Below are 17,637 nucleotides of genomic sequence, written 5' to 3' on the forward strand. Positions count from 1 at the left end.
ATCCATCAGAATAGTTAGATGCCCAGCTGCCTTGCCTGCCATCCTCGTGGCCTTGGAAAAGTTACTTGACTTCTCTGTCAGTGGCCTTATCTATCACTGGAATTAATGATACCCACCTCATTGGATAACAGTCATTTTTAAATGAGTTAAAGTATTAAAAAATTACATGAAATAATAAAGTATTAATGGTTCCTGCCACAAAGTAAACATATAATCAAGGTAAAATGTTGTTGTTATAAAAATGGCTGAACCAGAATTGTAGTTTAATACTTATATAATTTCTCTTCTTCTAAAGTTCATTGCACTGCTATTATCTCATGGAGTTTCACAAATTTCTCTTCAAAATCCTTCTCCTTTTTATAAAATAAAGCTAATCCAAAGTAAAGTACAACTGCTCATATTATCCTATTTGAAATTCTTCCTTTGTTCCCTCAATCAATCCAATAATGAAAAGAAACAGAAGGTGAACCCCTTGTACTCCCTGTTATCGTCATTCCCTGTGAAATGGTTAAAATATGGCCTGACTTTTATTCTTCAGTGAGATAAGAACCCTTGGAGGGAAGGGCCCTGTCTTTTTCATTACTTTAGTCCCCCTGCCGGCAGTGTTAGTGCATTATAGGCACACAGTTAAATATTTGTTGAACAAGGATATGGAATAAAAAGTTACATTGCTCTCCCTATAGCTTATTATTTGATAAACACTCATGTTCTATTTAACCCAGGGTCATAGCACCTTTTCATTATTAGTATTTTGTATCTATCCTCAACTAATAAGAGTATATCCTCTTTTTGAGTGTTTTAATATTTTGAATATCCTTAATTTTCCTAAGTTTTTTCTCATGTGAATTCCAAAATTAGTAAAAGAGCCACATAAATGTTGATATTTCAGAGGTCAAAGATGGTTTTCAGAATGATAATCGCTTGCAGCATGTTTTTGTTTACTCACCCTCCCACCAGAGTTTAGGAAATTGAAATAAACTGTCAGGACTGTTGGTATGGGTACTGTGTGTCTGACAAATAGGTCAAGGGTTCTATTAATAGCATGTCTGCAAAGGTTATATGAATTGTGGCACATTACCTTTCAGATATTTCTGTGTAAATTTAAAAATGGATCTTGGGAAGAAAAGGTTTCTTAATATCAAACTTCATAAATAGGGGCATTTAGTGTTTTTGATAGACTGACAAAGTTAAAACTCAAGTTTTTATGACTCTTTGTGCTACATTTATGCCTAAAACTGCCTATTTTTGATCCTGCTTATTTTCTCAACCAGAAATACAAGTTTTTTAGTTTATTACTATAATGCCATGCCTGTCTTTTTTTGGCACCAAGTGTCTTCTTGTACCAGTTTAGAAACACTAGTCCAGCTATGTGTTCTTACTATATATAATAAACTATATATAGTACTGGGAGCTTTACGGGTTACTCGTTTCTTCCAGACAATTGTTAATAAAGTGTTGGTGGTACAACTCATTAAGATGCCACTTACTAACTACAAGACCTTGACAAGTTACTTATCTACTTAGGATACCAGTTTAATCAAATGAGCTTACACTACATGACTTTAAAGGATTTTCCTTTCTGAAATTCTGCAACTTCAATGGTGTATACTTACGCAGTGAATAAAGTCCTGATATTCATTTGCCCCCTTCATATTATATATATATTGTGCTTATAGTGGTTGTGTTTTAGGTTTATATTTGCTGTATCACCTTAGCAATTGAAAAGAAACATTTGTTATTTAACTCATTAAGTGTTTTGATCACTTTTGCTATCAGATAAACTGTTTTGCCAATGGATTCCCAAAGTTAAAACAGTGGTTCTCAACCAAGGGCAATTTTCACCCCAGGAGATGTTTGACAATGTCTGCATACATTTTTGGTTGACACCATGGGGCGAATGCTGCTGGCATCTAGAGCGGGGCCAGGGCTGCTGCTAAGCCACCTGTGACGCACAGAACAGCCCCCACCCCCCAACAAAGAATTATCAAGCCCAAAATGTCAGCAGTGCAGAGGGTGAGAAACCATGATCTAAAACTAAGTGTTTTATACTCATCAACATGGCTTTAGGAATATCACACAGTATCACACCTGCATTTTTAATCTTACATTTATTCATCCATATTCTAAAGGATCAGATCCAACTGACACTAGATTTAGAATTAACAAAAAGAAAGGAAATGTTAATTTGGAAGTATATGGAAATATAAGGTAATTGATTTTATATAGACACTTTAAAAACTAGATTTCTAAGATCAGTACAATTTAATAAAGAATTTGAAAATTAATATTCCTTAAAGTACTAATACTAAAAGATAACCTTTATTTATAATAAATAAATAAAATCAGCCCTGGCTGGTGTGGCTCAGTGGATTGAGTGCTGGCCTGGGAACCAAGGGGCCACTGGTTCGATTCCCAGTAGAGACACGTGCCTGAATTATGGACCAGGCTTCCAGTAGGGGACATTTGAGAGGCAACCACAGATTGATGTATCTCTCCCTCTCTCTTCCTCTGTTCCCCTCTATCTATATATAAATAAATAAAATCTTTAAAAAAAGAAAAATATTTTTTTAAAAAGTTAAATCAGATATATATAATACCTACTTAGCAAATATTTATCAAACCACCTACTGTGTACCAGACACTAATTTTAGAGTGTGGGGCTATTGTAGCGATCAAAACACAAAAATCTCTAACCACAGAGAACTTACATTCTGTGGCATCAGAAGAGGATTTAAATAAACTACTGTCTTATCTTTCCTAGCTAAAAGTTTAAAACCTAAAATATAATTCTTCTTTATTTCATCTTACCACCATTGTAATTATATATGTTCCCAATTCCCATAGCTTTCTGAAGCCAATTCACAGTAGGCAATTTTTAATCCTCTCAAACAAATGAAAAAATAAGAAGCCTGCTTCCAAAGTGAAAGAATTGCCACGGGAAAAAGACTCTGAAGCGAGAGCCTCTTGGCACACAGCAAAGGGAAGCAAATCACAGGCTCCTAACCCCACCATTCCGCTCCCCGTCAGGCCAGCAGACCAGCAGCATCACCTGCTTTCTAATTAGAGCCGGAGTGACTGAGCGGGGAGCGAAAGAGCTCAGGAACCGCAACTGTAGAGCCCTCTTTCAGTCCCTCAGAATCCTGCAGCCTCATGAGTAGAGTCTGTGTTTACCTAACCCTATCCACTATTATTTTATAATTGGATATCGTCTGTATCTCTAGGTCAGTTTTAGCCATGCAGAGGGTAGTTTTATTTATTCTTTTTCTTACAGTGGAGAAAAACATCCATTCCTGGTCATTTTAGAAGCTTTTTTAGAACCTCCCTACCCACCCATGCACGTGTGCCTTATTATCTTTATTGATATTCAGTATCTAAAACAGCTTGCATAATTTTGCGTGAGTTCTCAACATGATATTTTATGGTAGTGGAAGAGACTGCTGATGGGTTGGTTTTGTTTCGTTATTCCAGAACTCTCACTCGTGATGACTAACAAATTCTTGGCTGGAGCAGCCCCTGGGGCTGTCTTCAGATTGCCGCCTACGGTGACTCCTACATCAGCTTCCTGCACACGAGTGTTAGCTCTGAGCCTACAGCCTCGTTCCAATTCTTGGAATTTTTTTTCCATTTAATATCTAAAATTTAATGTATTATATTTAGTTTCCCATAATATAGTTTATCTCCTACTTTTGCCAGTGATAGCCATTTGAGGATTTAGAAGTTTATCTCAATCTACAAGAGCCTGAAACTATCTAATAATGTGGAGATTTAACTTTTTCAATTTAATTAACTTTCGCAATAGCCAGATATGACCTAACTGAAGAGACTTATGGTTTAAAAGAGAAGGTTAAAAAAGAAGTATAGGTAAGTGCATTAAAGGGAAAAACGTGGTGCGTTGTGTTTAAAGTAGGAAGTGATCACAGATTTGTTTATAAGGGGTGGGAGAACAGGCTGGTAAGGCACCATATTTAATATATTCTAAGGTGTGCAATTTTTCACATTTAACATCTCTGAACTTGCTATGCATCTTACGACTGATGGAAATTCCCTTATGTATTGCCAGTTACTGTAATTTCACCAAAAAGAAAAGGAAAGTAGTTGGAATTAATAAAATTAATCAATGGGAAAACATACGTATATTGAGCATTTAAATAATGTATATTGAAAAGTGACATTCCAGTCTGAATTTGCCAGAGTTGGTATTATTCGTTCAACTAAAACAGACTTTTTATGAGTGATCATACAAGGAAGATGGGTGACAGCATTGAAGTCCTTTAAAAAATGGTACTTGTGTTTCTCACAACTTTGAAAAAAAAGTATTCATGGGAATGGGTATGGATTCCTTTTTCTCTTACAGACTTTGTTAGGCTGATAATATTTACAAGGGCATTATTCAAAATTGTAAATTTCCATGGACAAGTTACCTGTTACAAGCCTATCAGAAATGATGCTTTTGTGTGTGTGTGTGTGTGTGTGTGTGTGTGTGTGTGTGCATGCACGAGAGAGTGACAGCAGCCCACTGCTTATACGGTGTTTACTGTTCTCTTCTTGTTGTGCTTAACAATAGCCCGGGAGGCTTGGGATGGCCCAGGGCTGGGGAGAACAGAACAGTAAACATTGATTACAATTATTAATATTGAATACCTAAAACATGCTAGTGATTTTAAGTTACAGAGAAGTAAAATTTTACTTAGGCGCAATGCCTGTGCATGGATCAACTAACCAATCAAAGTGTTACCTTCTTAATCAGCTAGCTTACTCAAGATTTCTGGGAGAGCCAGAAAAGAGGGAAAGTTGAAAATTATCAGTGAGGAACTATTACCTTCAACCTTAATCGTGCCCGGGCTGCCTTAATAATGCTGAAATCATTTGTTGTAACTCTACTTGAGTACCAGCAGTTATAGGAATCATGCCAAAGGTACACATAAGCAGGAAATGACAAAAGACTATGCCACTAATACAGGAGAGTAAATCACATGTTATTTAGTAAGAGAGCACAAAAACAAAGCTAAATTTGAGGTTAGTCGTAATGACAACACTAGGTGAAAATTAACGAGTTGAGCCTTTTGCCTTTAAGGGGATCAACCCAGGTTTAAATAAACCTCAAGAACACAAAGGGTTTAGAAAAAAATCAGGCAGAGGGCATAATCTTACAAGAAAGGTTAAATGGAATCACACTTATTCATTGCTGTGGCAAAAGATACAGTAATCTGAGTTTGGTCCAGCCACCTTTCAAGGCTTAAATGCCTTAAGATCCTGCACCCAATTCTAACGTGTATGTGGTGGGGAGGGCAAGTTTCCACACACCAAATACTCTCCAAAAAACAGCTGGGTGTCCTAAAATTCAACTCAAATCTGATGCTCTCTCTAACCAGAGAGAGCATCAGATTCCATGGGGTAAGAGCTCAGTCCTCCAAGACTGTCCCCTTCCCGTCAGTTCAAGAGCCAGTCACAAGTCCAGTTGGCACCTGTGCTTCTGACCAGCTGGTTATAGATCAGAGCTTCCTACCATCCTCTCTTTGGATTCTGTTCATTTGCTAGAGCAATTCACAGAACTCGGAAAAAAAAACAACAAAAAAAAACATTTTACTTAACTAGATTACTGGTTTCTTGACGGTATAACTCAGAAACAGCCAAATGGAGGTTCCATGCCTCTTTGAGCCCAAATCACTCTCCCAGCCCCTCCACATGTTCGCCAACCAAGAAGCTCACTGAACCCTTCCTTTTTGGGGGAGGGGGTTTATGGAGCTTCACTGCACAGGCAAGTTTGATTAAATTGTTGACCATTAGTGATTAAACTCTTACCTCCTCTCCCCTAGCTTAAAGCAAGGTAGGGATAGGGGATAAAAGTTTCAACCCTACAATCATGTGGTTGCTCCTCTGGGCAACCAGCCTCATCAAGTAACTTCTTTAAAGCAACAAAAGTTACCTTTGTTGTTCTCATCACAGCAGAAATTAACAACGGTTTTAGGAGCTGGAAACAGGACTAAGGCCAAATACACAAGGGTGGGCAAAGTAGGTTTACAGTTGTGAGTATATAAAACACAATTCTTGCATTATTTATTAATTATTGAATTTTCCATATGAACTGTAAACCTACTTTTGCCCACCCCTCTATATTTCTTACAAATCACAGTATCACACCTGGCAACTAGTTGTTATATTACAAGCTTGCTTGAATTTTCTTGCTTTCTGTAATAATTTCTCAGCCATATTTTCTCATGTAACAATCCTTGGTTGAAAACAAAGCACTTTGGTTTCTCTACATCTCTGTGAATCTGTCTCAGGGCCCTATTTATTCTTCACAGCCTTGAGCTCTAGCACAACTACTGCTGGTGTAATACCCCCAACACCCCACTCCCCTGCACTAACTCTAATAATAGTCATATACAGTGAGATTTCAGCAATGATTTAAGCAAGACTGAGAAACTAATGCTACATTGTTTTGGTAGTTATGATAAATTTTATAGAACTATTTTAGGACTTTCCATATGTTAGATAGAATTCATTAAAATCTGTTAGATGTAATTTCATCAACATTCATCTTTTCATTATATTTATCAAATATTTTTATTATGGATGCTTAAATTTCTTTACCTATCTTCAAAAGGCAGATAAAAAGTTCTATTTTAGCTCACCGATGGGCCATCAATCATTTTAGGTGGCTTAAAATTTCCCTTATGTGGAATATTATGGTTTAATATAAAATAGCCTTTGTTTCTACACTTTTTTAAACCCTTTTATTCATGGATAGGCTACTTCACAGGTGCTCTCCTCAGCCAAAATTTATAAAAATAAATGGCAGATAAGGGGCCGCACACTAACGTGGGCAGGCTCAGAGGAAGCCTGGGAGGCAGCCTTGCAAACTCAGAGACCTGAAGTGACTACAACGGGTGGTTTGACATTAAAATTTGTTCACTAAAAGCAGTTCATGAGGGGGCAGTCTTGTCCTAGGCTGGTATTTTTCTCTACCAAAGATCAATCTTTACCTTAATTAAGCCTGTCTATTGTCTTTTTGCATCTATGGTAACATACCTTTGGACTGTCAAGGTAGCTTCCCATTTTCTGAACCTCTTGGGCACATCCGCCAGAGCTGAGACCACAAGCCCCCTCATTGTTACTGTTATCATGTTAATTGTTGATAACTATCCTTTACCCACCTACGTGATAAGACACTACCCACACTGATAAGGCACTCTTCTTGCATGAATTGTTACATTGTCCAGGTAAAAACAGTAGTATGACAATTGTTACACTTTGATTAACTTTAGAAAGCTTGTAGAAAGCTTTCTAAAAGTCAGATTGAGTATTAAGTGTTTTACATGCATTGTATCCCACATATTCTTATTCTCACTTGAATTAGTAAACTAAGTTGCAAGATACTAAATGATTTTTAAAGGTATATATTATAAATGTAAAAACCAGAATTCATTCTAGATCTCACTGGCTGCAAAGCCCAATGACTGAATTATTAAATTTTGTTTTCTGTTACCTGTGTAAAAGCTGTCATTTTACCTTTTCTCCCACCTCTCCTCCAATCTATTACCAGTAGGTTTCATATACCCCCCTTACATCTTTTCCTTTGATTGTAATGTATACAATAAGGTGTATACAATAAGGTCATTTTTCCAGAGCACTTCTCAATCCTTTGAGATTTTGCTTTCTGGAAACTGTCGTCAATTTGGCTCAAATAAACTCATAAAAAGTCTCCACAGGTCTGAATTTCTCTTATGTTGTTGACACAAGCATCTTAGAAATGTCCACGACTGCTTCCTAAACAATTATGCCAACTAAATATACTTATTCATGGATTGAGGAAAAGTAGTATTAAGTGCTGCTACATAACTTACCAAGTAGTGAGATAAAACTGACTTAAGATTTAGAAAAATTGAATTCATTGAATCATTTAACTTTTAAAGCATCTAATAAAAATATATTCCTAGTTGATAATGGATAAGAAATTTGTATCATTATTAGCTTTGCTTAGATCATAGTTTAAATTGTTCTTATAATGAGAAAGATTTAGCTAGAAACAGTTTAAAACATGAAACTTCATAAACACATAAGGTACACATTGGTGGTAGGATTTTTAAAATATAAAGACTTAGTGACAGGAGAAGATGATAGTAGCTTTGGTTAGAAATACTATCTCTTCTTTTAATGAAAAAAAAAGACAATGCTAGGAAATTCAGAAGTTCTAGGAATCCAAAACATCTTTTATTTTAAATATCTTGTTATAGAAAATGAGTATCTTTCTAGACAATCTTAGTTTTAAAGAACACACAAATGAATATTTTATTCTTGTTATTTTTTTCTCACTTTTGAATTTGCAATGCTCAATAAATTTCTTAATGAGATCTAGTTCTGTTAGTCTGAACATTTACATGACTGAGTCTAAAAATTGTTTTCCATGCCCTATCTCAGAGAAAAATTTACAGCAAATATCAATTGTAACATTTGCTCTAAGCTCTTTGCACATATTTATATCTGGTTAGGAAAGATTTCTTTTATTCTGCAATAGTTTCCCTATGAATGGGTATTGTATCTCCTTTATTTTGTTAATAAGGTGAAATATATTGATTCAATTTCAAATGTTAAACCATATTTTCCTTTCAAGAATAAACCCTTTGTCAAGTTTAAAAAAAATAAAAATAATTTTCCATTTTGCTTTCTTATGCTTAGTTTTTAAAACCTTTAAAGTACCTTCGAGTATACCTGTCTTCTTGCCTCCCCAGTAACCGTGTGGAAGCATGGACAAGGGATGTTGCTTTTTTACTCAGACAAGAAGGCAGACCTATGGTTAATCTTATCCCTAAAAAGACTAAAGTAAGAGTAATGGAAAAGGACTGGAAGAATACAGACAGAGCAGTAAACTGGTTAAGAAAAGCAGCGAGTACTCACACTCAACCATTTGTTCTGTATTTGGGATTAAATTTACCACACCCTTATCCTTCACCATCTTCAGGAGAAAATTTTGGATCTTCAACATTTCACACATCTCGTTACTGGCTTAAGAAAGTAAGTACAATGTGTGCTCAAAACTGGAAGTTAACATTATATCTGTATGTTACTGGTATTTACTCAGTTTCTTTTATTACCACTTTTTAAAAAATTTAAATATTGCATATTTTCATTACATCAAATTGACCAATGACTGACAAAACCTGAAGGGGGAATTTTACACAAATAAAATGTGCTAACACTTAGAAACCTACTTCTGAATTGAATTCACTTGCATACAATGTGTCTATTAAAAGAGAAATTGAAAGACATTCTTTAAGGAATGAAGGTAGCATTCACTTTGCCCAGTTTAGGATTTTTAAAATAAAAATGCAGGCCAAAATAGCACAAAGATCTTAATAATCAATTCGGAGAGTGACCATTTTTCTAGGACTCAAAACATTTGTCAAAACATTGAAATCTCCCTTATTTGGGGCCATAAATGTACAGCAAAATGAAAAACAGTAAAACTAATATTTATTTAAAATGCTGTAACTGAAAACACTAGAAACATTGAAAAAGTGTTTTGCTTTTTGTAAAAAATGATCGAGAGTAGTTTGAACAGTGCTTGCATTCTCATTTTGTAATTTAGATAGGGAGCAAGCCTCCTCTCTATATTTGGGCAGGTGTTCTATTCCTTTCTAAATTTGGATTATCTTCCAACATTTTGCCCTTTGTAGTTTCCATGTTGTGATATATTTCTGAGAGTCCCTTTCACATGAAAATTTTTGCCACTGTCACTTCTTCTAGGATATGTTTATCCTTTTTTGCAGTGACCGTCCCCATTTATATCGATGAGAGTGTCTTCACGAAGTTCCTCTGGCTGCATATCTAGCAGTGACAACATGCCCACGTCAGCGTTTTCTTCTATAACTCCAATCAATGTTTGATTCAAATTTTACTTCCAGTGTTACCACTTTTCATTTCTTTATTTTACATTCATCTTTGTAAACCAGTTCCCTCTTTTGATTACCCATTTTTATACAGTGTCACATGGACTTATCACCAGGGGACAAGAAGGCAGCACAACTTACACACTTTGTTGTCTGTGTGTATACTGAATAAAAGATGTGCAGTGACCAATCAGTGACAGACTTTGAAAGAAACGGCCTGATTAATCACTGATACACATTTTTCATTCATATAGTGATTTGTAGACCAAAGAGCTAGCAGCATATGAATGCGAGAGCTTGTACTTTATGCAGTAACTCACAGTTAATATGCCTTGGTAACTAAAGGCCGAACCGTATCGCTGGGAAACTGGTGTTGCCTAACTAAACCGCGGTAACTGAAATCTGTGCATATCTGAACCATTCATAGGAAAGACTGCCTGAGTTTTGAAACATGTCATCTTAAATCAGATTTAACTTACTTTAAAAACTCTACTCAGGCCCTGGCTGGGTGGTTCAGTCAGTTGGAATGTCGTCCTGTACACCAAAAAATGTTGCGGGTTTGATTCCCCCGTCAGGGCTCATACCAAGGTTATAGGTTCAATCTCTGGTCAGGGCGCGTAGGAGAAACAAAAGATTGATGTTTCTCTATTTGTCTCACTTCCTCCCTCTCTAAAATCAGTAAACATATCCCCAGGTAAGGATTTAAAAAAACAAATTCTAATCAGAAACACTGTTTAGCGCACCCTATTTTAAAGGAAATATTGTCAAAGTTTCAAATACATCATGTCTTATTAAAAAGTTCTAACTGGCTCCATCTCTAAAAATTCATTTGGAGTTAGTACAAGCCTAATGGAATGACTCAAATAACTTTGAAGTAAATAATACGTAGATACTTGAACTTTTTAAGGTTATGTGACTAAAAGTTATATATGATTTAAATTTTGTCTTGTTTTCATCAAAACTAAGCATTTCTCTGAAAAAGTTGTATTTATTTTTAACAAACAATTGGCTATCTCACTATATGGTGTCATTTTTACTAGTAAACTATTGGAGAAAAGGAGTCTCCATTCTTAGGTTGTTGATTCTGAAATTTGAATTGATCACACGACTCTAAAGTGCTTAGACCCTTTCTCTGTACTAAGATGCTGTCTAATACAGCTCATGTTATTTTCATTGACATGTATAATTTTAAAAATTTTCACAACTATCTCACTATATATAAATATTAATATATATAACTTTTGTTACTACTGAGAATATTAACTTTTTTCCTAAATTATGTATTTGATTTAGTATTTCCTGTACATAATTCATAACCATTCTTTTCTACTATCTTAAATAATTAAAATATACTTATTGGATGAGAGGGACATTACTACTTTGTTTTCCTCCCCTTTTAGGTGTCTTATGATGCCATCAAAATCCCAAAGTGGTTGCCTCTGTCAGAAATGCACCCTATAGACTATTACTCTTCTTATACAAAAAACTGCACTGGGAAGTTTACAGAAAAAGAAATTAAGAATATTAGAGCATTTTATTACGCTATGTGTGCTGAGACAGATGCCATGCTTGGTAGGTGGTATAATAATTAGCAATTACATGAAGAAAATGTATAATATTTTCCCAAGAAACTATGATTATGCTGGTTGGTGACTTGTATGAACATCCTGAGATAATTTCTTTTATCAGTTGCTTAGGTACTTCAGATTTAGGATTATAAGGCTCTTGACACATATAAAAATTGGATAATTTTCATTAATAACAGTAGACTAAAACCCTTTTCCATTTTAATTATTCATAAATTAATAAATGCTTAGATTTGTTCATATACAAAGAAAGGGTCATAGAAAGCTATACCATCTGCTTTAAACAAAGCCTTTTACCAGCTTTAATCAGTACTGAGTACAGGCATACCTCTTTATTGCACTTCATAGATGTTACATTTTATACAAACTAAAGATTACAACTTTATTGAGTGGTGTACGACATAACCTGAAACATCCCTAAGTATGCCTGTGTTCAGTAAAACACAGATACACATGTGACAGGTGATTGTAATCAGCTTAGGTTCAAGGAGATGAGACAGTTTAGTTGTAGAGTCTTGTGACTTCCCCCAGACTTGTAATAACTACAAAACAAAAACTTCTCCTCAGGCCCCTCAGAGCAAGGCTTAACTAGGGGTGACGTCAGTTTCCCCACCTATATTCTGGTCCAGAATCATAGTGAATTTCCTTCTCTAATTCAACTCAAAACCAAACCTGTCCCTGTAAAATGATTGTCAGGAAAGTGTTTTGCCTACTCACTTGTAGAGTTATGGCAGTTTCCACTTCAGGTGGAGAAACCCTAGTTTAAAAAACATACTTTTATAACAAGTTCTTTTCAAAAAAAACCATACCATTTATTGTGCTGCACAGTGGAATAGAGCATAATTTCCTTAGCAAAGTATGGGAATGGCTATTTCTTAAAAAGCATTCATTATGCAAAAATAGAAAAGTATAAAACAGGAAGCAAAACAGCCATATGGATAAGTTATTTATCATATAGCAAGTATAGTCTGTATTAAAAGTCTTAAAGATTTTCCAACTACTTAATTTAAAATGCAAGCAAGATTTTAAGTAAGTTTCTTTAATCTTAAAATACATACAAATGTTGAATTGTATTTATGTATTTTCTGATATTAGTGATAGTCACCCATTTGCATCCTGGGAATCTCTTGAATGTTTGCAGCTGTCCATTCATCCGTATCTACTAAAGCGAAATAGTATATAATGTTATGCAGGGATTGTGGGGATACTGTTCTTGAAGTCTCTTCAGGGGAAAAAGTGCAGTGGCCTACTTCAAGTTGCAACGGTTATGAAATACATTGTATCCTTGTTGTTAAATCTACAACTAGTTTGGTCACCAAATACAATACTATTTATTACTGTTCACAGTACTTGTTCAACATTTTGTGCCTCCTAGCAATCAGGCACTATGTGAGGCGCTAGTAGTATTAAGGTGAGGGTTATCAAGAAATTATGTATTAATTAAAAACCCTCTAGGCGCGCACTCTACCTCAGGGCCTTCTATTCGCTGTTGCCTCTGCCTGGGACGCTCTTCCCTTTGTATTTTACATGGCTGACTATTGTCACTCTTCAGCTGTCAGTTCAGGTGTCACCTCCACAGGAATGTCTTCCCAACCACTCTGAGTTAGTACGCCCTCCCCATCACCCTACCCACCCGATACCTTGTTTGCTTACATCATAATCTTTAATTATTTTTTCTATTTATTTGTTTATTGTCCATTTCCCTTGAAAAATAGGAGCTTCATGAGGGCAGGGACATTCGGTCTTATTCAACATTGCATCTTAGGTGCCTAGCTTTGCATTCATAGTGCCTGCCACATAGTAAAAGCTCTGTAAGCATTTACCAGCAATTGTAACACATTATTGTAACTACAGCAGTGCACAAGCCGTGGGGTCTTGGAGGACAGAGTGATTCACTCTGCCTAGAGGAGCAGGGAATGCTTCACCAGGGGAAAACGCTTGAACTGGGTCATAAAGGAAGAATGGCAATTTGCTAAGCAGTCGATGGGAGAAAAGACATTTGACATAGAAGGCAGGAAAGTCTGAACTAATTGTAAAAGTTAAAGGTTTGAGGGTACTTAGCTCGGAGAGCAGACGGGCTTTGTGTGTCATGCTAAAGAATTAAATGATGGGAGGCTGTGAAAAAGGTTTAAACTGGGTGTGACATGATCAGAAATTTTAGAAAGGTATCCACTAGAGTGGTACAAGGAATACCGTGGAAAGCAAAGCAGACTGCAGGCAAGAAGGCCAATTGGGAAGCAATTACAGTTGTCCAGTTGAAAGACCCCGATGGTCAGAACTCCGTCAGTAACTCCACGGAGCACTGGGTCTCATTTCTGACTGGACCTCTGAATCACCTGTCATTTTTTGTTTTGTTTTTTATTTTATTTTTTAAATAATACAGCACTCTGTATCCCAGATTAAGGAACTCCCCAAATAGGGAAGACTGTTCTCTCTGGACTATGCCTTACAATGATCTCTTAATTATAATGAGGAGGAAGTTTCAGGACACAAAGGAACAGGGACTGACCAGAGAAATTTTACTGTGCAGGCATTCCCTGTCCAGGAATATGCTAAATCACACTCATATACTGTTTGTACTGCTTCCAGCCCTTCTTCAAACATGGGATTTCCGTAACCCTCTGCCACCTTCATGGTCAAGTTTTGGCAGTTGTGGATTTGGGAAAAGGGTAGCACAGAAGAGGAGTTCTGACCCCTCTTTACCACCTCCCATTAGGCAGGAATTGCGTGTCAATGTGATGTCAACCCTTTCATTATCTGAGACATGTATAGTGCTGATGTCCAGACTTGTGGTTTTTATTCTTTCTTTCAAGTCACTAAAAGGCAATCAATTCCCCCTACTCTCCAATAGGAACATAGAAAGCATGCCAGCATGATCTTCAAAAAAAGAAACCATCCTATAGGCATTATACTTTCTCCTTCCTCTCTTTTGTCTATAAATTGAGGAAGAGGCACATGAAACTTGGTATTATTTACTTAAGAGCAGTAAATAATACCAGACGTTAAGAAGTATTATGATAATCATAGAGATGTTACAAACTTTATAATGATAGAATAAAACATTAATTAAAAGCTAATTAAGATTTATCTTGATTATATTGTAGGTGAAATTATTTTGGCTCTTCACCAGTTAGACCTTCTTGAGAACACTATTGTCATTTATACCTCAGACCACGGAGAGCTGGCCATGGAACACCGTCAGTTTTATAAAATGAGCATGTACGAAGCTAGTGCCCATGTTCCACTCTTAATAATGGGACCAGGGATTCAGGCCAACCTACAAGTATCAAATATGGTTTCTCTTGTGGATATTTTTCCGACTATGCTTGGTAAGTAATGTAATTCTATAAATTTTTATTTGTAATAATGCTGGAGAATGAATAAGCAAAGTAGTCAGGCCCTGCTGACTTGTTTTTAACCTTGAGCAGCTCCTTTAACTGTGAGTCAAATCCATTATCTGAAATATGAGGATAATATTCCTCAGGTTCCCTTGGCCTTCACTTTCTTGTGTTCATCACATCAGGATATGACTATGGAATAAGCCACATAAGATATTCAGGTTCATAACTTCATAGATATGATATGTACAAGTCTGTCCAGAAAGTATCCAGTCATGTACTATGAAAAATAGGGGCGTTTATTGAGGAAGTTACAAGATACAAAGAAATATTGTACATAGGACAATGATGCCTTCAAAGTAGGCACCTTGGGACCTCACACAGTTCCTCCAGCATCTCTTCCACTGTTCAAAACTTTGTAAAATATCCTAGTCTGTTCCTACTCATCCTATCTATCACCTTATATGTTAGTTGATTAATAAGCAATGTTTAAATCACTTTTCTTTAAGTATTGTTTATATTTGCCTTGGGTTCAAATCTTCTGTTTTACAATCGAGATAAAACAGTATGCACTATTTTTCAAAATGTGCACACCCATGTACAATTCTAAAATTCTAATATTAGAAAATAAACTATAGATATACAGAAAGATTTATCTCTGGTTAAAAAGTAGAAACAGTATGGATATATAGTAGTAATAGAGTGGGTAAAAAATAGTCAACTTTATTTTAGAAGATGAAATAATAAGTGAAAATGACCTCCATGTATTATTAAAAAGAAAATGTAGGTTTTAAAAACTATATGAACAGGAATTTTTTTGTTGTGTTTGTTTGCTTATTGAGATAAAGTCTAATTTATTGTCCAAATCAGCATCCTTTTGATAGTAAAATGGTACCAGAAACAATTATAACTGAAAATAAAAATAAAGCCAGATTTTTTTGCATTGTGAAAATCTAATTACCTTAAAACACAGTTATGTTTAAAAGAATGCTTAATTGCTAGTGATTTAAACCGCAAAACCCTCATTGTTACCAGATCTTAGTGGAGGGTTGGCAGGGGCATTCTCCATAGACTATTTTGTTTTTATTTATTTTATTTTTTATTTTTCAATTATAGTTGACATACATTATTATAATAGCTTCAGATGTACAACACAGTGATTAGATATTTATATAACTTACGATCACCCAATAAGTCTAGTACCCAGCTGATACCATAGTTACTACAATATTATTTATATTCCCTATGCTGTACTTACACTCCCATGACTCTTTTATAATTGCCAATTTGTACTTCCTATCCCATCACCCTTTCACCCAGTCCTCCTAGTCCCCTTCCCTATGGCAACCATCATTTTGTTCTCTGTATCTATGAGTCTGTTCTGATTTGTTCATTTATTTTGTTTTTCAGATTCCACACAAGAGTAGAATCATATGGTACTTGTCTTTCTCTGACTGACTGACTTCACTTAACATAATACCCTCTAGGTCCATCCATGCTGTCACAAATGGCAAAAGGGAATCCTCATTTCCTGTTGCAAATTAGTATAGACCATTTTGTTTTTATTGGCTGAAAACTACTGTGAAATCGAATAACTGCAGCAAAGCAAGACAGTGATGTAGTACTGAAGAATCAGAGATCCTGGGCTGCCTAAGTTCATATTCCTCCTTCAGTATTTACCAACTGTTTGGCCTTGGGCAAGTTACTTAATATCTCAGGTCTTCAATTTTCTTATGAATGAAATGGAAATAATAGTGGCTCTTCCATGGTTTAGAACTATGACTGGAACATGGTAAAAAATTAAATGTTATATTTTGTATCATTAATATTTTTTATTTTTCTTAGGCATGCCCTTAAAATGCACATAGTTTGGATCATTGTCATACCAGTCTAATTCCTTATCTACTCATATGGTCAGGAAGAAATATAACCTTTTCCCTCTTCATCCAAATCTGCTAGAAGAAAAAATAAGGAAAATGGCTTTACACAAAGATCATCGAGCTTTTTGAAAAGCAGTTTAAGCTAAAATCCTTGTAAGAAAATTATTGATAAATATATGAGAAATGAATATGCAGTTTCCTTAGGCATAGAAAAGTTAATAAAGACATAAGATATTTATAAAAGAGTATGGATATTTGACATGGGTTTTATTCAACATCAATTTACAAAGGTATATTGTTCCACTGCTAATAATATACCTTATTATTAACAATAATAAGTTAGAAACAAATCACATTATCTCTTGCCTGGACTCCTGTCATATAGCTTCGTAACTCCTACTTTCTCCTTATACTCACTTTTAATCAGTCCACCATACAGTAGTTAGTGTGAGACCATGTCACAACTCTGCTGAAAATCCTCTACTGGTTTCCCATTTTCGTTAGAGTAAAACCCAACATCTCTAACTGGGCAGAGGAGTCCAACGTGACCTCTTCCTCTCCCCAATTCACCTTTTACAATTTTACGTCTTACTCTGCTCTAGCCTTAGAGGACACCTTGGTGTCTGGGGATGAACCGAGCAGGTTCCTGCCTCCAGGCCTTTACACTTTCTATTCTCTGAGCTAGTGCCCTTCCCTCAGATATCTACAGGGCTCCCTTGAGCCTTCCCACAGGTCTCTGTTAAAGTGTTACCTCATTAGAGAGGCCTTCCTCCATCACACTATATAAAACAGCACATAAACACATAACTGCCATCATTTTCTATCTCCCTTATCCTGCTTTATTTTTCTTCATTACTTTTACCACCATCTGACATATTTCTCTGTCTTCCCCAATTAGAAGGTAAGCTCTAAGAGAGCTTATCTGTTTTGTCCATTGTTTTTT

General features: G+C 35.7%; 1 protein-coding gene across 1 annotated transcript in view; it reads left to right on the top strand.

Moving 5' to 3' along the window:
* Window positions 1–17,637, top strand: part of ARSK (arylsulfatase family member K) — a 44,526-nt gene that overhangs the window by 16,452 nt on the left and 10,437 nt on the right. Inside the window, exons 4-6 of the mRNA XM_054578610.1 lie at window positions 8,733–9,015; window positions 11,291–11,462; window positions 14,581–14,805. Of these exons, the coding sequence (XP_054434585.1) occupies window positions 8,733–9,015; window positions 11,291–11,462; window positions 14,581–14,805 (680 nt within the window). The remainder of the gene's footprint in view (window positions 1–8,732; window positions 9,016–11,290; window positions 11,463–14,580; window positions 14,806–17,637) is intronic.

This window comes from Pteronotus mesoamericanus, unplaced genomic scaffold (assembly GCF_021234165.1).
Source record: "Pteronotus mesoamericanus isolate MK-2021 breed Mesoamerican mustached bat unplaced genomic scaffold, CSHL_Meso_final contig_50, whole genome shotgun sequence".
NCBI lineage: Eukaryota > Metazoa > Chordata > Mammalia > Chiroptera > Mormoopidae > Pteronotus > Pteronotus mesoamericanus.